The 24,870-nt window shown below is 48.2% G+C and overlaps 1 protein-coding gene across 3 annotated transcripts; it reads right to left on the minus strand.

Annotated features, from left to right (window-relative positions):
• Positions 1 to 409: 409 nt before the first annotated feature.
• On the minus strand, positions 410 to 24,862 carry BRD9 (bromodomain containing 9). Of its 3 annotated transcripts, none has more exons than XM_079760540.1 (16): positions 24,691 to 24,862; positions 23,882 to 24,096; positions 23,444 to 23,576; positions 21,647 to 21,707; positions 21,106 to 21,250; positions 17,575 to 17,685; positions 16,716 to 16,828; positions 15,265 to 15,397; positions 13,033 to 13,108; positions 11,681 to 11,782; positions 10,305 to 10,437; positions 8,199 to 8,310; positions 6,677 to 6,715; positions 4,723 to 4,822; positions 2,068 to 2,235; positions 410 to 748 (listed from the first exon to the last, which is right to left on the minus strand). In XM_079760540.1, the coding sequence occupies exons 1-16, from the start codon at positions 24,740 to 24,742 to the stop codon at positions 648 to 650; spliced, it is 1,794 nt and encodes a 597-aa protein (XP_079616666.1). In that variant the 5' UTR covers positions 24,743 to 24,862; the 3' UTR covers positions 410 to 647. The 3 variants fall into 3 exon arrangements, with proteins under 3 accessions (XP_079616666.1, XP_079616665.1, XP_079616664.1); XM_079760539.1 differs by having other exon boundaries at positions 16,716 to 16,831; XM_079760538.1 differs by having other exon boundaries at positions 16,716 to 16,891.
• Positions 24,863 to 24,870: the final 8 nt, after the last annotated feature.

Consider the following 24,870-nt stretch of genomic DNA (forward strand, 5'->3'; position numbering starts at 1 on the left):
TATTAAGATCTTTATACTTTGCCAATATAAGCAGGCATCCAGCAAACATATCCAGAATAAACATTTTATGGACAGAACACTTCATTGTAACTAGTAGATAGTTGACCTCCAAGTCTTCCAGCAGAATGTACTCCTTTCTCTGGCACGTGAATTAGGCACAGGGAAGCTGCACGCAACTCCTGCCTGTCCAGGGTCAGGAGGGTGCTCGGCCGGCTCCCCACGTGCTTCTGTATGGCCCCCACCATGATTTGCCTCAGAAATGCGGGGATGTGGGGGACAGCGGGAAAGAATACACAGGATCCCCAACAGGCTCTGCTCCCCAAAGGCCACTTGTGGGGGACATGAGGGCGCCCACACCCGCCGCAGAGAAGGGCTTCACTGACACCACGAAGCTCAGAGAAAGGCCACACCAGCTTCACACGCCCTTTATTCAGGATTCCCACTATTCCGGCTCACCGGGTATCTACAGAAATGCTGGGTCCACTGCGGCCGACATGATCAGAGACAATTCACCCCCTCCCTGCGCTGCTTCCTGCAGGCCCAAGGGAACATGATAGTCTTTGTCTCACAACAAAAACTGTACATGCAAATAAAAACAAAATAAAATAAAAACAAAACAGAAAAACAATTAATGACTATCTACAAGGCTAGCTCTTTGTAGAGGCTGGAGGTTCTGGAGACTGAAGAAATTCGTACGGGTCATGGGTCACCTCTGGCTGCTCACCGACACTGAGGCGAGAAGGGCTTCCTGCAAGCATGGAAAGACAAGACATTTCAGTAGATCTGTATGGTCCAGGCTCAAATCTCGTGTCTGCTATTAGCAAAGCCCAGAGGAATGGCTCCTGGGATGCAGGCTACCCCCTCATCCTGCCCAGGGTACCACCCCCATCACTCCTGGGGAGGAGGCAGAGAGCCACTTGTCACAGACATGGCTGTAAACACCCTGAAGCTAGAGGCTGGCCCTGACTTCTGCAAGAACAAAGGCTCCTTGGCCAGAAGTCCCTCAGACAAACCCTAGGCCTGTTCCCCCACCCCTCGCCAGGCTCCAGTGGCACCTTAGGAGTCCACCAGGATGATGCTCAGATCTGGAGCCAACCTAGGGCTCTACCTGGAACCTACTTCATGGGCCGTTTCTTACAAGGTTAATTGGACCAGAAATACCTTATTTGGACAGTTTTTGCCAAAACTCTGAAACTGATTATTTCCCCCCACCAATTATTCTCAGAAAGAATAATTCAATATTCCTATCTGGGAACTAAACTAGTAGCACAGACATTCAAGGAGCCACAAGGCAAATATTTGGTTCCCCTCCTGGCAGGGCTATGATACTCATTAAATACAGGAGCCCTGCCCTGACCTCGATGGTTAGAGCGTCGGCCCACACACCAAAGGTTTGGGGTTTGATTCCCAGTCAAGGGCACATACCTGGGTTGCAGGTTCTATCCCTAGCCAATCAATGTGTCTCTCTCACATCAACTTATCTCTTCTCTCCCCCACCCCCCATCTCTCTAAAAATCAATGGAAAAATAGCCTTGGGTGAGAATTAACAACAACAAATAACAAAAAACACGGGATCCCCCCTCCCCCCCTGGCCAAGGAAGGTCCTGTGCTCTCCCCAAATAAGGAACCTGGAGGAATAAACTTGTCAACACACTGTTTTACGACTAAACATGGGAACAACAGAAAGAAACAAACACTCCAATGTCTAACTCTGCATGGCTGCAGGGTCTGCAGCCTCGGCCTCCTTCTGCCCCTGACCCAGGGCCTCAGTATGCGGCCACCTAGGACTCCTCCTGACACATGGACTGCCAGTATCTTATGGCCAAGACCACAAATTCCTAACACAAACTGAATTCCACTCAAACACTTCACTTCATTGCCCACATGACCAGGGAGGCCCACTCTCCAAGCTCCAGGGAGCTGGAGTCCCGTGAGCCTGGACTCACTGCCCACACAAGCTGCAACCTCCTAGGATCGCTAGCCTTTCCTGACAGTCACCAGCACTCCTGCTCTCTCCCCAGACTGATGGAAGATCTGGGGCAGAGGTCAGGCCAGGGGCCGCCTTACCCAGGTGGTGCTGATCCCTGTCGGAGGTGTTAGACAGGGAGCTGAGGTTGGACGACGGCCGGGAGCCCCCACGCTCTGCTTGCGCCTCATGCAGATCCTGTAGGAGCTTTGTCGTCTCGTCCAAGTTCAGATGGCTGTCATCATGGTCCAGCTCCTTCTTCACTTTCCCTGTGCAAACACAGGTGACAAGACATTGACCCAGGTCCACCTATCAAGCACTGAGTGCTGGCGCTTCTGGTCTGCAATTGCAGTCTCCTACTTGTCACCCGTACACTCAGGACAATGACCCCTCATAAGTGAAGCCAGATGAGCACAGGCAAGCTTTGGAGGACAGGGAGATACAGTTGGAGCAAGTGGAAGGGGTGGAGAATGACGGGAGGGGCAATGTGCCTCACAAGAAACCAGGCGCCACGCCAGAGGCCTTATGGACAGAGGCCTTGCATTCCTGTCACAAACAGCTAGAAGACAGGATGATGTGTGGGACAGAGGCCTGCAGAGACCAGGACTGGGCACAGGCTACAGCCAGGGCAGTGACCTGGGCCAGGCGGTCCGTAAGCTAACAGCTGGAGAAGACAGGCTGCCTGGAACTCACAAGTCTTGGGTAAGCACTGCTCTGCACCCCGCCAGGGAGTTCAACAGCTCACACATGTATGTGACTATCTGTGTCCCAAGCATGTGGAAGGATGCAGCCTATGGGTGGGACCACGTTCACCCTACACTGAGGCTCTGTGCCCACCCTAAGAATTCCTCAAAGCAAAACCCAGATAGGGTCCGATAGCTCCAAGTTTCCCAACAGACTGTTAGAGCAAGGCCCACCACAGTTTAAAGGTATGTGACCAATAAACCACCGGGCAGGTAACAAAGCAAGAAAACACGGCCCGACCAGAGAGAAACATTGTGAAGAGATGCAGAAATGAGCATACAGGGTGTTAAAATGACAATTGGGTACACACTCCATGTGTTAAAGGCAGAGAAACCAGGACCATGGGGTGAGAAAGGGACGACAACACTGAAAAGCAGAATGGAGCTGGCTGGGAAGGGAAACCCTAGGAAGGACAACACCGCAGAAGGGATGACCAGTGCCCTTGAGGATGCAGCATGGGACAGCCCAAAACATAGACTCAACAACAAATGGGCAGAATCAGAGTATAGTTAAACTTCCCATATTTGATAAAACCTCTAAACCTTCAGGATCAAGCAGCTGAACATAAGCCAGGAAAAATAAACCTAAAGAAAAACAACACATATTACGACCAAACTGCTGACAACCAGAAATAAGGAGGAAATCTTCTGATGCAGCCAGAGGAAAAAAGGATGGCTGGTGTAGGAAAGCGCTGTTACAGCAGCTCTAGACTGCTACCTTGCTGAGTAAGGCTTTCAGGAGGGCTCCCGCCACCCAAATGACAGGAAGGGCTCCCTGAGTCTAAGCCTTTGCGCAAAGGCATGCTTGATGCTGAACACCTGCTTTCCTTCTGGGAGCCCGGAATTTGGGGCTGTGCCATGCACAGGTGCTGTGCTGTCGAAATCACGGTTGGGGGTTGGGTAAATCCCATAAGACACATGGGGATGGGGCTCTGGAAGCTGTGCCTGGTCTCCAGATGCACCCCTTCTTCCTTTGGGGAGCCTGGTCGGTGTCCTCTTGCTATAATAAACCACAACTGTGAGGACAACTATATACTAAGTCCTAGGGAATCACCAAACCTGGGGGTAGTCTTGGGGACCCCCAAATATTGGGAAAATGAAGGAAAAAAAAAAAAGCAAGATGGCAGGCATGAATCCAATCATACTGACAATTGCTTTAAACACAAATGGTGTAAATACACTCCAACCAAGAAGCAGAGACTGTCAGAATGGATGACAAAGCAAGACTTGACTTTACGCTCTTAAAAAGGTTTGATGAAACCCACTTTTAACATAAGGTACTACAGACACTGGGCTGGGTCACTCTGTGGGGGACTATTCTGTGGGCTTCACAACGTTTAGCAGCATCTCTAGCCTTTACAGGTGATGCCAGAAGCACCACACCCCAATTGTGACAAGCGAAGATGTCTCTAGATGTTGCCACATGTCCCTGGGGGTGAGTTGCTCTCAGGTGAAAACATAGGTGTGTCCAAAGTAAGAGAGAAGAAGATGTATCACGAATACCACTAGTTAACAGGGAGCTGGGATGGCAGAGTAGATTTCAAAAGACTGGATGTTATATGAGATACAGAGGGCATCTCACGGGGGGCGGGGGAGGGGGGGGGAGAGAAGGGATGGGGGACTTGGGGTCAGCAGTCCACGAGGAAACATCCTGGTAGGCACACAAGCACACTAATGCATAATAGCAGGTGCCTGCACCAACAGAATGAAGGACCCAGCGATCAGAAGACGGAGCCTGAAGTCAGGAAGGAGATCCAGGCGCACCCCATCTGGAGCCACCTGAAGGTGGTCCTGAGGACAGCGGGGCACTCACCTATGGCCACCTCACCAGGCTATGCCACCCTCCCGGGAGCAAGCACAGGCAGCATTATACCAGTCCTGTGCCCCCCGGGACTGCCCGCCCCCCAGGCTACTAGTAAGTGGAAATGCAGTAATAGGGGCCACTTCCTTTCAGCTGAGCCTGATGATCCGACTGCAGTGTTACAAGGGAGGCATGTGCCCAGCAAAACTTACCCAGAGAGCTGAGCATGGAGATGTCCAAAGAGACGTCAGAATATGACTTCATTGACATGAAATCCAGCACAGAGCCACCATCTCCTAGGGAATCCCCAGTCTGCAGACACAGGAAACAAAGGAAAGATGCTACTAAGTGGGCAGTGAACATCCACTGGCAGGACAGGCCTGCTCTGTCATGCCCAGTCTCAAGGAGTGTCCAGCCCATGCCACAGTCCAGGGACCATGGAGTATGAGCTCATAAGTGAGCCACTACCTAGACCAACAATTCTAGACCGACACACAAAGGCTGCTGGCTCTCGGGGGACGACAGGTGCTGAGGGAACATGGAAGAAACTCTGTATCAGGCCAGTAGGTACACAGCACCTGAAAAGTCCACAACTGTCTTTCAGGGACTTCACTTAACAAGTAATGTAGCAGATTCCAGAACGTTCTCTTTCCTTCTCCTGGTGAGCCCCCAGGATCACAGACTGCAGCCCGCCCCCACCCCCCATCCCAACTCTCCTGGCCCTCCTGGGGCACAACTTACCTCTGGAAGTCTTCTGCTGTGTCAATTCCCCACTCTCTACACTGTTACAGAAATGGCCGGCCCCACCTTCTCAGAAATACTCTAGCCCCTCACACACACATTTTCTTCCGTGCAATTCTCGCAGACTATTAGAATTTTAGGATTAACATATAGCATATTTTAATATTTGAAGAGTCATCTCTAATATTTTAAGGCCCTCAAAATTCTCCCAAATCACACACTCTTACACGGGTGCTGAATCCTAAGTCACTACTAGATAATTTAGTGTCAAATGACAGTACCCTCCCAACTGACAGTCTAGAGTGACAATTTCCTCACCAAATAGTTAAGAAACAAAAGTTCCACATGACAGATGTTGAGTCTGTGGGCCTGGCTTGTGCGGATGCCTTTTATGCTCCCCGCACTGACCCTTAGCACTCTCCCAGGACTCAGGACCTCCGCCAGCATGAACAGTAGGGGGAGGTGTCCACCTCCACCCAGTGGCTCACAGTGACTGGAAGAAGCGAGGCTCCTGCTCCCGAGCAAGGGGGCACCAGGCCTACGACCCCCGTGCCTGTGGGGCTGCCTTGGCCTCGATGTGAAACCCTCTGCCTATGGAGGCCCTGGCAGCAAGGCAGGAGCATGTGCCAGGCTCCCAGCTCAAGGCAGCTTGCTATACATCCCAGGTTTTTAAAGATGAGTGTGGGGATTGCACTCTACCCCATGGGGTATCTGCAAAACTGGACAGAGACCCTGAGCAGAACCCTGACTGCCTTATGTACCCAGCCACATTGGGCAGCACACCCTCCAGGGAGATCCCATGTCACCGTCTCTGATCTGTCACTCAATAAGCCCCACCTGCCAGGTACCCAATCCTTCTGCCCCAGGCAAGCCCTCCAACCACCAAGCCCAGGTAACAACTGTGGCCCAGGCCCCAACGCCCTGCTCAGTGTCCTGGCTTGTCTGCTCCAACATGTGCTCCAAGTCATTCCCAAGAAACAGGAAAGGGGAGGGAGGAGGGATCACAACGAACAGTTTCCTCCAACAGAGACCATCTATAGTAGGCGCTGGTGAGGTCCCAATGACCTAGACCTGCCAAGCTGCTCTCACAAGTGTGCAGTGCACATGCACCCAGCTGATGGCACATACCTTCCAGGACTGGAAGAACCCACTGCAGAGACAGTGCTTGCTGCAGGCCCTCCCTGCCTGGCACCTGTGAAATCCTGAGTCTGGATTTGGAGGAATGTACTGTGGCTTTATATCCCTCACCCCAAGCCATTAAAAATCAGGGGGTGGAAAGAGACTACCACTTAATCTTACTCATCAGAAACTTAATCAGTTTCTAAATAAGACAATACATGAAGCTCTTCTCAACCATCCCAGTTCAAAGGCAGAGCACAACTGCCCTCCTAGAACCCTTTTTACTTACATGTCCATGGAACTCACCTTTACTTCATCTGATGGCTTCATAGCAACATTTCTCCTCTGCAAAGCAAAACAGGCAGGAAATTAGTTTTTCCAAACGATTTTATATAGGTAACTAGAGGCCTGGTGCACAAAATTCGTGCATGGGGGTGTGTGTGGTGTCCCTCAGCCCAGTCTGCATCTACTCCAGTCTGGGACATCCCTCTCACAATCCAGGACTGCTGGCTCCCAATTGCACGCCTGCCTGCCTTCCTGACTGCCCATAACTGCTTCTGCCTGCCAGCCTAATCACCCCCTAACCACACCACTGCCAGCCAGACTGATGCCTAACTGCTCCCCTGCCAGCCTGATTGCCCCTAACTGCCCGTCCCTGCAGGCCTGGTCACCCCTATCTGCCCTCCCCTGAAGGCCTGGCCACCCCTAACTGCCCTCTCCTGTAGGCCTGGTCACCCCTAACTGCCCTCCCCTGCAGGCTTGATCACCCCAACTGCCCTCCCTTGCAGGCCTGGTCCCTCCCAATTGCCATCCCCTGCTGGCCATCTTGTGTCCACATGGGGGCAGCCATCTTTGACCAAATGGGGGCAGCCATCTTGTGTGTTGGAGTGATAGTCAATTTGCAAATTACTCTTTTATTAGATAGGATACTCTTGGGCTGTGTTCATTATGTTCCCACTATTTTGTGAATCTGAGCTGGGCCTGGATGCTTCTGTACAGCTGGAAGTGTGAGATAGCTAACTCACCATGGAGGGCCCCAGTCATGCAGCACCAGCCAATTCCCGGTGTGTGTGTGTGTGTGTGTGTGTGTGTGCGCGCGCGCGCGCGCGCTGAGTGCCCATGAGAGCCCAGGGGCAAGACAGATGAAGGGGTGAGAGGACACCCAACCTTGTTTCTGCAGCTTTGCATGGCATAAAATAAAATAAAAAAGTCAGATGTCTCCAGGGCAGCTCAGGAAAATACCAGGCCTGGTGATTTAACCTGGAAGAGCTGCACAAGACCAGCTGGAATTCTGACAGAGACAGGGTGCCTGATGGTACCATTGCCCTCGGATGGGCAGAGCTATGGGGCCATGCACCCCTCTCCTTGGCCTGTATGGTACCTGGAAGAGGGCTTATGCTTGACTACTACGTGTGACTACAGTCTGAATGTGGCACTGAACCACCGTTCTATAATCTGGCAGGAGCATTACCGTAAAAATACCCTAGTCCTGCATATATACCTAAAAAATAGCCATTCAGTTTGTACATGTTTGTATCTGGGACCTCTTGTTCAAAATACTGTTTCTGAGATTCATTTATGTTATGATTTTCATAAACTTCTAAGCAAAAAAGTAAGTATCAAAAAGGTCAGGTCACTCAGAAGTAACAACTCTGCCAAAATGAACATAAACATTCTTTAAAGGAAGAAAATAAAATCCAGACCAGCCTTGTCCAACAGAAACATAATGTAAGAACTGCGACGGATGACCTAAAAACAGCAATCTTCCCTGAGAATGCAGTTGTTTGGATGGGCCCTTCTACAGGAGTGGCACCACAGCACAGCCCACCTGCCTCAGCTGGAAGAGCATCCGGGAGTGGTCTCCGCCTGTGATCTGGTCCAGAAGGTCGTCCACCATTCTCTTGCTGTAGCTCCCAGCATCCTTCACAAACTCCTGCAGGCTGGAAAGGGCCAGGAGAGAACAGGCTGACACAAACACTACGTGCTCTCATCTTCCAGACTCTGCTGCCACCAATGCCAGCAGTCCTGTGCAGAAGCCTGTGACATCAGTACACCTCAGCCGCTTCTCCATGAGAGGGTCTTCCTGAGAGCTGCGAACTTCCCAGAGGTGGTAGATATGGGAAATGGAGCAACAAACTTCATCAGATCCTCAAAGTGGTCCATGACCCAAAAAAGTTAGAAATATCTCAATATTTTAAAAGCAAGGTGAAGAACAGTGTGTATACATACACACGATGACGTTCGCTAACTTTGTAAAAGCACGTTCGTACCTATTTGTTTTGGGTTTTAAAATACAAGTAGATTGAGGAGATGCACAGTGTAAATAGCTCTTACTGAAGAAGGGAGGGAGCAGTTGTGGGAGCCAGGCTCCCCAAAGACACCTTTTAGTTTCACTTTGATTTTTGGGCCATGTGAATGCTTTAAAAACTAAATAAAACTACCAACAAATGTAAAAGGAAGCAGCAAACGGAAAACCTATGGTCCTAGCATCAAAGCCAGGCAAAGGCTCAAAAGGACTGCCAAGACTTCAAAGGCCTTCAGAGAGCCAGGAGGGCTGCTGGACAGAAGCGGCACCACCAGTCTCTACCAGGAGAAACATTTTATGAGAAACCACCACACTGACAGCTGAGAAGGGGACAGGGACTGGCCAGAACACTCACAGCGGGTCTGAAAGTGCCTCAGGACAAAGTGACTGGGGAAGGTGGTGTGGGGCGTCTAGTAGGAAGAGGCCCTGGTACCAAGGCCAGGCCCTGTCTGCCTGCCTTCGAGTGGTGCCCATGTGCTGACTTTCACTGTACAGCAGACAGAATCTGTATGCATTTCAGGAACACACTTGGGGAAAGCAAGCATGGCCCAGCTACACGGTGCTACCTGAAAAAAAGCTGACTGGTGCCCCTGAAGAGCTGTGAGCTGCTGCCAGGTTAAGCAGGAGTGAAGAGAGGGTCACCAACTTATGATACCACTCTCTCCTATAAGAAATTTCCTCCTCATCTTTCTCACAAAAATATGGGCTAGTATTCATTTACTGCATGAGGGGCTGACTTTATTATTCATATATTCTGTTCCTTTATAAAATAAAACAAAGATATAGTATGAAAAGACCCAATTTCTTTAGTTACCCAAAGTAACTAAGTTACTTTTTCCAGAGAAAATTACTAAAATTCTACAAGAGTGACCAACTTCTATTTTTCCCCAGAAAACAGAAACTACACACTAAAAACAGTCCTACAGAAACAGAGTACTACACCTATAATGTTAATATTGCATCTTAATCTCTGTTAGGGGCTGGAACCGAGTCCCCAAAATTCACAGGTTGAAGCCCTAACCCCCTGCACCTCAGAATGACTGCTTTTGGAGACAGGGCCTTTAAAAAGATGATTAAATTAAAATTAAGTGCTCAGGGTGTCCCCTAACTCTGTATGATTGGTGTCATTATAGGAAAAGGAGATCCGGACACAGACACACACAGAGTGACGCGACAACACAGAGGCCCCAGAAGAAAGTAGTTGTGCTGACACCCGCAGCTCAGCCTTGCGCCTGTGGGACTAGAAGACACTGTATGTCAGCTGTTCACTGCCCTGTCTGTGGGGCTTGTTATGCAGCCATCAAGAACCACATCTCAATACAATTGTGAAACAAACTCCTACTAAACATACACAGGTGGTTACACATACACACACAAATGTCTTTTTGAACTACAGCCTGGATCACCACCTTCTTAAAATTGTGACTGAGTTACCCTAATTTCATGACCAGCCTACAGCAGACCCCAACAGTTTACTGAAAAGAACTTGGAAATTTCTGCTATTTGAACCTGCTACCAGTGGCTGTCTCCCCCATCTGCCTACAGATGGGCTCTGAACTGCTCAGTAGGAAAATAGCTCCTATCACGGAGCAAGCAAGAAGCCCGCCCGTGTCTCTGTGCACAGCTTACCTCAGCGCACACTGCACACCCGTCTCATCTCCATAGGCAGAATACAGAAGCTCCATTTCGTCTGATTTCAAGTCTCCAAATACAGAATTATTATGCATTGAAAGTGCAGTACTGGCACTTGAGAGAAATGTGACTAAGAGTGAAATAAAAAGGGAAAGCATAAGAAACAGCAGATTTACATCAAATTACATCTGGCACAAGATGCATTCCAGCTTTCTCGTGTTGCTCACTTGCATAATGCATCCCCCTGCAGCACCCTTTCTCCTCTATGAAATTCTTGCTGAATTAATGAGTACAGCTGAGCTATTGGAAGCTTTTGGGGCATAACTAGCAGAAACACTTCATCACCCTCTTTTTACCTCCATGGCAAATGGCTGCAGTGTTTGTAAGGGAGTGAGGTTGACAAGTAGAAGGGCTTCCTGGTGCAGGCTCACAGACATCACTGTGACTGGGCCGACAGAGGCCGGCTCGTGCTGAGGAAATGTAAAGGCTGAGTTTGGCTCAGTGGATAGAGCATCAGCCCGAGGACTGAAGGGTCCCACATTCAATTCCGGTCAAAGACATGTGCCTCGGTTGCAGGAAGCCCCAGATGGGGCGTGTGCAGGAGGAAACCAGTTGATGTGTCTCTCTCACATTGATGTTTCTCTCTGTGTGTCTCTCCCCCTCCCTTCCACTCTAAAAATCAATGGAAAAATATCCTCAGGTGAGGATTAACAAAATCAGAAGGGGGGGTGGGCAGGAATCAGAGGGTCGCTGCTCTGAAGGAGGTATGAGCTGGGACCTCTGCATGAATGATGTCAGGAGCCAGGAAGGCTGTGTCCTGGGCACAGAAGGGTGTGAAGCAGCAGCCTGGGCCTCTCCCCGCTAGTAGCACACCAGTATGACAATCAGAATGTCCCCTGGGAACAAAACAGCTACACATACTAACAGACACTCCAAAACAAACCAGAAAGCCAACCACAAATACAAATGCAGCCAACGCAACCAAACCCTCCCTCATTCTATCTGGAGACAGTCACACACAGATCTCTCTGGGCTGCAGGCAGCATCACCACCCCTCCAAGCGGATGGAATGGATAGTCTGTTGGAGGAAATTAAATTTCCACCACAGTTCACCAGCACCTGGCCCCAAGAGTCCCCGCTATCACGGCAACAGCTCATCTGGAGAATTCCACAAAGTGCGGGGCTGAGAGCCAGCCATCAGTCAAGAACCGATGGCAAAGGAGGAATTTGCCCAATGTCATTTTTATTCCCATCACTTCAAATGGTCTTTATTACTGGTTTCAAAATCAGAATCGGGACACAGTTCTAAAGACAGGTAAGTGAGGAAGATCCCCTGCAGTGACGCTCTCACCCGTGCGCCTCCCCACACTCACCTTTGCTCCTTCTCTCATCTTTGAAGCCCAGAGTGGTGAAGCTGAAGCCGGGGAGCAGCTTGCTGGAGAGGGAGCTCAGGTCCACCGGGTGGGTCTCCTCCTCTGCAAGAAGACCAGAGCTGTGAGCCGGCGGTTCGGAGCCCCTGCCCACACAGCACCTCCCGCACTCTCTCCAACTCACAGTGGGTATGTGTGGGAGAGAGCGCCTGGGGCCTCTCCATAAAGACCATCTAATATCAGATTTACAAACGCCAACTACCATTCTCAAACCTTAACTGCACTCCAATTTCACGTTATGATTACCCTGAAGTCAACATAATGAAAACCTTCAGCTCGCAGACCATGATACCAGCAACATTTTCAAACTGAACACTCAGCACCTCTGAGAAATGCTGTATGTGTCCCGATAGCAACAGTGAGTGCCCACCTTCGTACACCCTCCAACTGCACATTCCTACGCTGAAGTTGTCATTCACCCACTATTCATGTGACCTGCACAGGGTTCTGCAAATCCCCAATCAGAACTTCCACCTCGTGTTCTCTTTCTAAGTTAACTGCTAATCAACTCATCTATTCTCTTAGGAAGAACAGTATGACTCATTCTGGCTAAAGAGCAAAGAAACTGATCAGAGCTTATACTCGGTGCAAGAGCAAGAAAAGTATTTCATTTTCTAGGTGTGTGTACATATGTGCGAATTCAATTCAAGTGAGTTTTGCTTTTCTTCAAAGGACAGCCTTTGAAATATTTTTCAAGCAGATGGAAAAGTATAAAAATACTTTTTCAAGACTACAAAAATGATCATACAGGTAGGATGGAGCCAACATTTATGCCTCCTTCCAGATCGTCCTTGAAATAATCATCAACCGGGGTTTTTCTTCTAAAACTTGAGTTTGAGCTGATAGTTACCTCTTTCAAGCCTGAGAATGGGGCAGAGTTGGGCTCTGGTCTCTGATAAAGGAGGTCTCAGTGTACTTGTGAGGTGAATCCCTCACGTATGATACTACCAGGAAGCCCAGCCCCAAGTCCACTGCTCTGCGGGAGCACAATCCCAGTCCTGCTGGCTGTCCTAGTGTCGCTCGGTCAGAAAAGTCTGGCCAACACCTCCACCCCCACTGCGACCACCCTCAGTCCATTTACCATCCAGGTGTTGTCGTGAGGGGGGTGTGCAGGCACAGGGAACCGAAAGGACTTCTCATCTATACTTTACCACCGGTGTCACACACTCCAGGGAAAGGAGAAATCACAAACAGGTTGAAAGGTTTTAAAATCACTGAATAGGAATAGAGGTTAGAATAGCATGAAGGCTCTATGAAGGCTCTAAGAAGAAAACAGCCCTGAGAGGACCACCCACCGTCGGCATCTGGCTCAGCCGTGTTGACCACGCTGTAGAGCAGGTTCCCATCTCCGCTCTTCTTCAGGTAGCCCATCTGTAAGGAAGCAGGCCTGAGTACACACTCCCCCAGAAGTGACAGCCCTGAGCTTCTACAGTTGGGGTTTCTACAGAAGCTCCAACAAAATAAAGGCCTAGGGGCATGGCCTAGCTTGGACAACCCTGAAAGGCCATAATGGTCACTTGCTTCTCCATGAACAAAGAGCAGAGGCCCCTCTCATATCCTTCCCTGGAGTTTAAGACCCACTTACAAATAAAGTGCACACGAATGCAATGAAAGAACGTAGAAAAGCTCCTTATGACACCTTCTAAAAAGGAGCTTTTGAAACAGAAAACTTTACCTAGTAACAATCTTTTACAATAGGTCAGAAGCCTCAACAAAACAATCAGAACAAGACACTGGTCAACAAATGTCATGTTATCAACGAATAGCCTAGAGGCTCCATCTCTAAAGCACATGGGAGCTATTTCCACTTAAAAACCAACCACCAAATAAGACCAACTCCTCCTCTGCATGCCACGAGGAGAATAAGGAAGAGAAGGCACCTGTGTGTCGTGTGTGTGGGGAAGAGGTAGAGAAGGGTGCCCACTTGTCCAGGTGCTGGAGCCCAAATTCAGGGACCGAATGTCTGAATGGGAGCAGCAAGGCATGAAGGGGAAACAGGGTTCAAGCAGGGTGAGTAGGGCATAAGGGATGTGAAATTGGTTACTCTTGGTCAAATAAGTGTATTAAGGATAACACAAGTCAGGTTTCTCACTGTGAATTACAAAACCGATAAAGCAGGCCCGGTTATACTGGATGGCATTCGAGGTTCAGTATAAAAACATGGGTTTTGGTGAATATAAACAAAGACATTGGTCTAGGTTCCTTCTAAATGCTGTATGTAATGGCCTAGGTCTGGGTTTCTGAACACTGTTCTCCACTAAGGAACTAGGGATCCTTTGGGAAACGGCCAATTCCACAGCTCAAATGCAACAGGGGTGCAGACCACCAACAGAACAACAGCATCAGCCACACAGGGAACTTCAAATTTTCTAGCAGGCATGTTAAAAATAAGTAAAGAGCCCAGCTGGTGTGGCTCAGTGGCTGAGCGTCAACCTATGAATCAGGTAGTCACAGTTCAATTCCAGGTCTGGGCACATGCCTGGGTTGTGAGCTAAATCCCCAGTTTGATTGCTTGCTATGATATGCGCTGACCACCAGGGGGCGGTGCGGACGAAGGAAGGCAGCCAGCAGCCGCTAGGGACCCTACCTGTGCACAAATTTCGTGCACTGGGCCTCTAGTAGAATTTATATAATCCAATGTATCCAAAAAGTTATTTCAAAATTCTTTACAATCTGCATTTCACAGACTTATGAAAAAAAATGTGAAACAGTTCAGACAACATGTTGAAATAAGATCTTGAGTATATCAGGTCAAGTAAAATATATTAGAATTTCACCTGTGTCCTTGTTAACACAACTACTAGGAAGTTTAAATTCTGCATATGTGACTTGCACAATTTCTACTGAACATGTTGGCCTAGAATGTCTTCTTATGTCAGAGAGGAGATGGTCACAGAATGGTGCAACCTCTTCCTGAGGACCAGTAGCCCCTGGAGAGTCTTCCACCAGGCACACTGGGTCAGACCATGAGTGACTGCAGGGGCACAAAGACATGAGCACACTAGGTCAGACCATGAGTGACTGCAGGGGCACAAAGACGTGAGTACACAGGGTCAGACCCATGAGTGACTGCAGGGGCACACAAAGACGTGAGTACACGGGGTCAGACCCATGAGTGACTGCAGGGGCACACAAAGACGTGAGTACACAGGGTCAGACCCATGAGTTACTGCAGGGGCACACAAAGACGTGAGTACACAGGAAAAAGAACTAACCTGCAGCGGAGAAGCTGGCAGGCTCAGCCGTGGTGTGATGGAGGGTAACATACGCCTGACCCAGGCATCTGTCCCTGGAGGACCCCTTTAGCCTCCATGAGATGGGGCCAGTGGCTACAATGGCCAGTGAGGACAAGGAGCTGACCCCAAATGTAGCATGTGCTCCTGAGCTGGACCCTACAGTGACAAAGGCACCCCATGACAGCAACGGAGCTTGGACTAGACACTTGTAACATCCTGACGTTAACGTCTTTTCTGACGGCTGTGCCAATGTTCTGGCAGAAAACACACCCACCCGCCAGGGAGCACTACCTTGCCACCTGGAAGGAGTCGGTTGATCCTGTCCCGAGCCTCGTCTGCTGCGTGCTCCACCAAGGCCAGCACATGTTCTTCTGCTGTGCTGTCAGTCAAGCTGCAAGCATTGCCTTCTGGCTCAAACATGCAGCTATAAGGCAGGAACACACACAAAAGTCACCAGGAGGCACACGCCTCATCCCTCCCCACTGTGGTCAGTCCCTACTGCCCCCCCGAGTCACAGAAAGGGCCAGTAGGAGTGACACAAAGTGCACTTTTGCTCCCTTTTCTTTTAGTTCTAACCACTTAAAACAAAACCATTTCTTTCACTAAGATGAAAAGTGTAAGCCAAGTAAACTTTCTGCTTCTCATCTCAGTTACGTTTCAGTTGCTTTAAGAAAAACAGAAGACACATCATATAACAGCAGCCTCACTGGTTAAAGCATCATTCAAGGCACCATTAGAAAAAGTGGCAAAAATCCTGTGGAGGGTTGAGGTGCTGGTGGTGAGCTGGGGCTGGGAACACAAGGCTGCTTGCTGGGCTGAAGAGCAGCCCCCACTGCAAGGCACAAGGGACTCCCCAAGACTTTAGCAGGCCAGCCTCAGGTTCCAGTAGAGTTCTTGATTAAAAAAAAGCTGAGAGGTGCAGCACTGAAGGGAGACGGCCTCTGCTGTGGAAGGTTCTAGAAGCAGGTGTGTGGGACCCCTTCAGGAACCATGGGATCAAGCCCTGCCTAGGGATCCTGAGCTTATAGCAAGGCCCTTCCTCTGGACCAGCATTTACAGCTACAGGAGCTGTAAGAAATGCATGTTGTCATGTGTGTTGTCTGTCCAACGTGACACAATTTTGTTCCCTGAGCCTGGGATAGGCAAGCCCAGGTCACCAGCAGGTGTCCTGCATGTAAGGAGGCTTCTTGGAAGTAAAGAGCCAATAAATATTCATAAACAGGACACATGTGGGATCAGCAGTGACAGTAGACATACTGCAGGGCTGGACAGATGAGCTCAGTGTCACACCTGGGACAGAGCATGTGTGCATGCAGCAGGGGTTGTCTCAGTCCTTTTGTCTTCTGTGTCCATCAGTGTGGCACCGACTCTCCTCCAGGACAAGTTACTGTGCTCCCTGTGGAGAGTATGGGTCACAGAGCAAACCACCACTCCTCCCAGAACTGACTGTGGGGTCCCATGGTCTTCCAACACCTTCCAGTGACAATGGTGACATTCATTACCCACACACGATGGCCACCTAATTCTCAAGGTGGGCAGGAAGGGTGGTCATGTGCCTCCGAACGTTGACCTAAGCTTCTGAGGAGCTGTGCTCCGCCCACCAGGCTGCACAAGCAGCCTGTCCCTAAGCTACTCCAGATAAAGCGGAAACACAGGCTCGTGTCCCTAACCTGCTCTCCCAAGGAGCACCCGCCTTCTCAAGATGGGCGTCCTACTCCACAGGCAAGTGCACTTCTCTTTACCTGATGACTTCTCTACTCGGCCTTTTGGATTTCTTAGCAGTTTCTACTTGTACAGGTACAACTTCAGGAACTGGTTCCTCAACAGCTGTGTCTTCATTGCCCAGAAGAGCTGCCTGCTGAGAAAAATCCATGTCCTGCATAAACGACATGCTGCGCTTCAAAGCTAACAGCCGCTCCTAGAATCAGAAAGGACAGAGCAGCACGACTTTACCTCTCCCTCACAGCCAAGGCGCCATGACGATGGGATGGGATGGGGATGGCCACAGCCTCACCTGGCCTAACAGCTAACTTTCCATGCAGTGCAGCGGGGGGTGGTCGTGGGGTCAGCACCAAAGGGTGCAGCGGATTAGCTGGTGAGCGCTCAGAGCTGGCAGAAGGGAACAGGCCAGAGGGCACAGGGCTGCACCTCACCCACAGGCTCATCAGGCACAAGGCACTGGACCTAGACATGTGACACATGCAACATGGCTCACAGGACAGATCTGGGAAGCCATTCAGGATGGCCAGGATGTCCTGGCTGATTCAGTGAGGCAGCCATATAAAACAAACCCAAAAGGCTAGCGGCAGTCCAAAGAGACAGACACCTAGACTTGAGATCAACAGATCCGGAACTTTCCACCCACCCTAACGGAGACGTTACAGCTAGGGCAGGAGCAGGAAGAGAAAGAGGAGAGTGCCTGGAGGAGAGGGACATGGAGGGGGCAGCCTGGGGTGTCTACCCTAGAGCAGAGGGGTCCACGCCGTGGCCAGTGACGGAAAGATGGAAGCATGTCATTCACTGTGAGTTTCTGTTTAGGCATAAACAACGTAGAGGAGAACTCTCGTTTCTGTGGCTCCTCGCTATTAGTGGCTTTCTTACTTTGCTCATCATCTTAAAGCCTGCGTGAAGGATCTTCTTAGCTAATTTGTAGTACACAGTGTCTGGTCTGTTGTATGTCATTGCATTATCACACATCAGTTTGAAATCTGCCTGAAAAAAAACACACATCAAGTTTGAAACATCACCCAGACAACAGCAAAGAGTTTAGATTCCTGTCAAAGGGGCAAAAATGAAGAGCCGGAAATTAAGTGAAAAAGAATTTAATTTGGCTCTTTGATTAAAAAATGAACTTTAAAACTCTTTCAGAGAAATTTTCATAATTGTTTATTGATCTTTAAACAAAGCCTGTACTTTTTTGAGAATACAGTAAACCCTCGATTTTGTGGATCTCAATTTAACGGACAAAATTTCTGTTCCGAATGTCATATTTGAAAATTAACACCCTGTTAATTTTAAAAAGCTTTTAACCAAGATTTGCTTATAATTAAATAAACAGGGTGTTGTTGTTTTTAATTCACTGTTAATCTTAACAAATTTTAGCAAATAGGCCATATGTTGGAAAAAACACTAGTAATTTCGCCAATATAAATATTAATATCTACAGTAATAGTTAAATCCAAGAGTCACCATTTGTAAATGTTCAGCAAATGATTAGTACGTGATCATACCACATTGCTCGTGGTAATTGGTTCTGTCGTCCCATGGCATGACTTTCTGCAGCAGTTTTAAAGCATGCAGGCCATGATGCTCCAACTAGCGCTAACGCACGCCTAGCCACGTGCATTTGTTTATTTGCAGTACTGGTTAATGCACGCACTTACTAGACCTATTCAGTATAAATTTAAAATTGTAATAATACATACAGAAAACTTTTCTGCGAAATTAAACTTTTCATACATACTTAATTTTGATTATACAAATGTATCTACATAAACAGATAAACTAATTTGTCAATTTAACATATGCACTTGGAAAACCTGCTTTATTATATAAAGGACTTTCAGCTTTAACAGACACCTCTTGCCTGAATTAGTCCGTTATATAGCGGCTTTACTGTACCCACACTTCATGAGAGGAAGATGATGGCTCCCTCTGCTTCATTCCCATCTCCAGCCCTCTCCTCTCTCTTGGGGAGGAACTCAAACATAAATAGGAGCAAGGACCAACAGCTAAGTTAAGTGAAAGTCCAGGGGTGAACTGAGAGGTGGACATAGTCATATGTCCTATCTCTGTGGTTTTTTCATGGAATTTAAAGTTTTGTCTACACATAGTTATTCTAGTGCTATTAGAAAAAGACTAAAATATGGACAGTCTTATTGAACAATTTATATTATTTAAAACATCAGTATTTTAACATCCTAACCAAATTATGTAGCACACAGCTATCACAGGTGAATTAGACATCAGGATGGACAATGACCACTGAAGCCACACACCAACATAGCACATGCTATCCAGGGATCTTACCAAGTCACTGTGCCAGCGTCCCCAGGGCTGGAACTGAGGCTATGAAGCCCCTGTCCATCACAGGTCGCAACTGTGTCAGGTTCAGAACACTCTTGACTTATCTTTCTCTGACTGGCTTGTTTCACTTAACATAATGCTCTCTCCATATCCATAAGACAAGTACCATGTGATTTCACTCATATGTGAAATCTAACGAATAAAATTAACAAACAAAATAGAAACAGACTCATAGATAGAAAACTGACAGCTGTTAGAGGAGAGGGGGGATGTGGGGCTGGGTGAAAATGGTGGAAGAACTAAACAAACAATTCATAGACACAGATAACAGCATGGTGATTACCAGAGGGAAAGGGGGTAGGGTGAGGTAGAGGAGGGTAAAGGATGGATAAATGGTGATGGAAGGAGACTTGACTTGGTGTGGTGAACACAATACATTATACAGATAATGTATTGTAGAATTGTACACCCAAAACACATAAAATTTTATCAATCAATAAAAACCCCCCACTTCCCTGAGGACAAGAGATGGGGTGAACATTGCTCCCACCGTGGCTTTGTCACTGGGTGAGACCAAATTGGGGGCCTCAGTCAGAAAAGGCAGAGGACTTTATGGCATGGATCACTGTTACCACCTGCCCTCTGGAGTGTTGGGGGACCCTCCTGTGAAAACTTTCCTTTCCTCCTACTCTCCTTCTAGTCTGTCATATTGTTTCTGCAGGTCAGCAAACCCTTTCAGTGACAGAGAAAAGCCAAGCTTTTTCTGAAGTTGACAGACCTAATAAAGAAGCCTAATGACGCCCTGGCCGGGTTAGCTCACTGGATAGAGTGTCGGCCTTTGGACTGAAGGGTCCCAGGTTCAATTCTGGCCAAGGGCATGTACGTTGTTTGCAGACACATCCCCAGTAGGGGGTGTGCAGGAGGCAGCTGATCAATGCTTCTCTCTCATGGATGTTTCTAACTCTCTATCCCTCTCCCTTCCTCTCTGTAAGAAATCAATAAAATATATATATATATATATTTTTTTAAAAAGAAGCCTAATGGCCTTTTCTAAATAGCACTACTGCCAATGTGAACAAGCATTTGTTTTTATTCCCCTCACGCTTCCTACCTCTCACAGCCGATACTAAGAAAGGGAGTTAAGAGCAAAGCACTCAAGGGATGTAAGAATTTATTATTCTATAAAACCCAGTTGTTATAAAACAAAACTAAGAATTAGGAAAATTGTATTTCAAAAAATACCCATTCTGAAACCAGGCCAAATAAGACACATCCTTGCTTGACCTAACGTGTCTCAATTATGCCAACATAGGAACTTAAAAAAAAAAAATGGAAATGCATTTCAAATAGCATGTAACATATGGGCCAGCTTCTAAACCAGATATTTTCAAACACAGATATTTTCAAAGCACATATGCTGCAAGAATTTTTAAAACATGCAATACCTGACTAGTTTAGTCAGGGGCACTGACCTTATTTTTTCTTTCCATTGATTTTTTTAGAGTGGAAGGAAGGGAGGGAAGGAGAAAGGTGGAGACAGAGAGGGAGAGACATCGATGAGAGAAAGACACATCGATTGATTGCCTTCCAACCCTGACTGGGACCGGGGATCAAACTTGCAACCCAGGTACATGCCCTTGACTGGGAATTGAATCTATGACCCTTCGGTGCGAGAGCCAATGCTCTAACCACTGAGCCACTGGCCAGGACCACTGACTTCTTTTCCCTTAGATTGTCAAATAAATAAATGACATATGTAATAGCTTCAACAATAAAGAATTTTTTAAAAATGACAGTCCCCAACACAATAGCCGTCTGGTGTGAATGAATCAAAATTATAGCTATTTTTTGGTGCGCCACAGAATTTTAATAATTAGTTTATGCATGTCATGAGATGAAAAAGGTTGAAAATCACTGTTCTAGACAAAATACAAAGAAAATTACAACTAATCCATTTCCTTGATGCTATGTGCAACTTCAACCCGAACACAGAAACACCTGTGAAAACTTGCAACTGGAAATGACCTAAGATGAATGAAGCATTTACTGGACATAAACTAATACAGAGCTTCCAAACAATTGTTTTAGGAACTGAAATTAATTTACCTTAAATTCCGTGACTGATTTGTATTCATTAGCCATGATTTTGTCTTTCATTGTGCCAAAATCCATTGGATGTTTTATTATCATTGAGTATCCAGGAGCAATTGCATCCGTGACAGGAAAAGCAAAAAACCCATGAGGATCTTTTCTGAAAACAAAAACATCTTTATTTAAACTGGAAACCCCTAAAACCTACATTTCTGAATGATACAAAATCCTTCACAATGAAAATATTAATTTACCAAAGTCTGTTTCTTAACAATAAGAAATAAAATTTGTGCTCTTTAAAATTGTGGTAGGTATTTTTGAATACACTAAAAATTCCAAAACTAGCATCCTGGCTGCAGCTATGACACCTACATTATAGCATCTCTGACAGTCCCCCACATTGCCCACATGCTTGCCCACCCAGTCAGACTGGGCATTACCAATGAAAGGCAAGTGTCTACTTCACATGTGATGGTGGTGAGGGCAAGAACACCTCAGACATAGAGAAGGACACCCAAACGTCCCCAAGCACAAGCTCTTTAGAAACACTCTTTACCTCTGGAGCTGGCGGAGGAAATGTTCTAGTAGTTGCTGAATAGGCGTGCTCTCATTTTCAGCTGATTTAAAAAGTAGAAAAAATAAATTGAACAAAAAGATTTAGATATCACTTCACTGGAGAGCTCCAATTTCACAGTACGTACTTATTTGTTTCGAGTTCCACAGCATTTTAATAAGAAGGTTCAAATAAGAACTGGATAGAAAGATAAACCAGACCCAGCCTTGCTCCCCTCCCCTCAAGCTCTGCTGGGTAGAAAGGACACCCACACATCAGTCCCCAAAAACCAAGTGCTAATATCCCTTAAAACAACAATACATAGATATCAGTCAACAATCTATTTCTAGCGCCTATCATCAAAGGGCCTGGTACATTCCAGACAAGGTATGAAGGAGAGAACAAAGGCTTTAGATACAGAAGTTGATCCTGGATTAACCAACTATCATTTCACTTGAGAGTCCTAAATGTCTGAATATGCCTGCTCTTCATGAGTGAAATGGGGATAGGAATACTCACTACACAGGTTATTGCGAGCACTGCAATTATTAGCTACATCTCTGGGCACACTTGTGAAAACATGGTTTTTGGTGAATGTAAACACAGATGTTGGTCTAATTTCCCTCTACAAGTTGCATGTATGTAAATGGCCTTTCCTAGCTCTGTCCACTGAGGGTTACACCCAGGACCCAGACTTGGTTTCTAAATGCCATTCTCCATTGAGGAAACAAGGCTGAAGCACAACAGGAGTGCAGACCAGCAAGTCCCCAACAGTGACCCTCTTCAGAATGATCAAGAAAGCATCATGTGATCATTAGCTCTCAGACATACTGGGGGGGGGGGGGGGGGGCAGGAGAAGAGGGGGAGCACCAGTGTATAACTTCAAGGAAGAAGTCAGATTAAGCTAACAATTACCAGTGACTATACTAACTTTGTAGACACATTCATTTAATGAAATGTTGTTTGCACTTGACCTTTTCTTCTCAACATGCTCAGCAGCCACAAGTCCTACCCGTTCACCATGGCAATGACTCGCACAGGGGAGGGCACTGCTAGAAAACAGCACCCACCATGACTGCGATACAATACCTCCGACCTCCCCCAGCAAGGAAAGAAGTCCCTGAAGAACAAACTCCCTGACCATCTGGAAGCCTTTGAGGGAAGTGACCACACACAGATCAGAGGGTTCTGGAAGCTCTCCTTTGGTGGAGCCAGCACAGCTCCCAGGTTCTGAATAACTGATTGAAAACTAGCCTCCTCCCATCTATGATGAGCTTCTTAGCTCATGTGCTTAAAGAAAAAAGCCAGGAGCAGCAGTTGGCCAAACCATGCTCTAGAAGTTCAAAGATGATGGCAAGAATCTCGGATCCTGCACTAGCCAGTTTGGCTCGGTGGATAGAGCATTAGCCCCCGGACTGAAGGGTCCTGGGTTTGATTCTGGTCAAAGGGCACATACCTCGGTTGCAGGCTCGATCCCTGGCCCTGGTCGGGGCTCGTGTGGGAGGCAACCAAACGATGTCTCTCTCTCTCTCACATCGATGTTTCTCTGTCTCTCCTCTCCCTTCCACTCTCTCTAAAAAAATCAATGGAAAAATATCCTCAGGTGAGGATTAACAACAATAAAGTCAACCCCTTCCTTTAATAATAATAAAAAAGAATCTCAGACCCAGCTATATTTCGTGTGAGAGACCTTGGAAGAGAAAACACTGCTCCTTCCTTCTGTGCTTCTCCCCCAAAGCTGAAGGACACAGTTCCAAGCTCCAACACTCCAAGAAAGGCTTTGAAAATGCCAGCACTTGCCTGGCTGTGTCCGGCACGCTCGGACTGGCCGATCGGGAGGCGGCTCCACCTCTACCTTCTTCCCAGGATCAAAGTCATCAGCCTCTCCCTCTGTGTCGCAGTGCTCCTTTTCCCGTTTCCGCTTCTTCTCTTCCTGTGAGGCAAAGTCAAGGCCGTGGGAGCAATGCAAACAGTTTTAAACCAACTGTTTCTAAGGGGAAACACAAAGCTAAGAGAGAAACACCCTCTTCCAGAGACTCTTCTCACTCCAGACTCCCACCCTTGCAAAGACCCTCCCCAGGGGTCTCAAGGGAGAGGTGATGCTCAAAGAACCAGAAATGAAGCAACTACCTTTGTGGTCTGTTTTGTTTCAAACAAATCACCTCCTTTCCTAAGCCCTGTAGCCCTCATCCTGTATGCCCCACCCCCAGGGGTTTGGGGGCCACCACCCTCCTTTACCTTTCGTTTCCTTCTTTCTTCATCGTCCAGATATTTCTCCTTCTCTGACTTTTTCTTCTTTTTCTTCTTTTTTTCTTTGTGCCTCTCTCGCTCATGGTCTGACCTGTCATCGTAGTAACTGGAATCGTGGCCAGATCCAGAGAGTTCAGTCACTTCACTTCCTCCAACCTTGAGAACCAGCTTCAGGGGCTTCTCCAAGGGTTTGTCTGCATACTCTGTAGAGACAGAGACGGGCTCCTCACGGTGTATGCTTAGAGAACACACCTCCCAGGTGGGTGGCGTGGGCCCAACGTGTGGGTGTTACAGTGAAGGCTCAAGAAAGAGGAGGACCGGCCCTTCTAAGGCAGAACGGGAGAATGCTAAAACGGTGGGGCAAAGCTGAGAGTGGCTGGGTGTTACTTCAACTTCCCCTTCATATCTTTCCCGTTACACTGCATTATCCTCAGGGAGCCAGAGAGAGGGGGACGCAACAAGGCCAGGACCTGGGACCCCGCCGCGCGATCCCGCATCCCCAAGCCCCTGTCCACCCCCTTGTCAGCTGACACGAACGAGCTGCTGCAGGGCCGGGCGGGGAAAGGCGGGAGGACAGAGCAGTAAGAGCTCCTCCCGGAGACCAGCACACAAGTCAACTCACATGCTCGGCTTCTCTCCAGGACTTGCGAGGCGAACCAGACTCCGGGCTCGAGCCCCCGCCCACCGCGAAAGCACCCGAGCCCGGATCCTTAGCACGTCCCCGGGACCCTCGCCCGCCCGTCCACCGCGCGAACGCCCGCCCGGCCCGGCGTCACAAAGCGCGCCCGCCGCCTCACCCTCGTACGAGGAGCGCCACTCGGTCTTGTGCTTCTTGTGCTTCTTGCCCATGGCGGCGGCGGGGCAGGGGCGCGGGGCGGAGGGCAGCAGCAAGCACGGCCAGAGCGTGGCCGCCGCCCCCGCGGCCCTGGCTCAGTGCCCGCCTCACCCCTGGAGGTCGTGGGGCCACGCCGGAAGTA

This window comes from Cnephaeus nilssonii, assembly GCF_951640355.1.
Source record: "Cnephaeus nilssonii genome assembly, chromosome: 2".
Lineage (NCBI taxonomy): Eukaryota > Metazoa > Chordata > Mammalia > Chiroptera > Vespertilionidae > Cnephaeus > Cnephaeus nilssonii.

Excerpts from the sequence above, each read along its gene's own strand:
- BRD9 (XM_079760538.1), bottom strand. The coding sequence starts at position 24,742 with ATGGGCAAGAAGCACAAGAAGCACAAGACCGAGTGGCGCTCCTCGTAC. Across the intron at positions 24,097-24,690 it reads GTGGCGCTCCTCGTACGAGG|AGTATGCAGACAAACCCTTG; the intron begins GTGAGGCGGCGG and ends CTGTCTCTACAG. Across the intron at positions 17,686-21,105 it reads AATCAGTCACGGAATTTAAG|GCAGATTTCAAACTGATGTG; the intron begins GTAAATTAATTT and ends GTTTTTTTTCAG.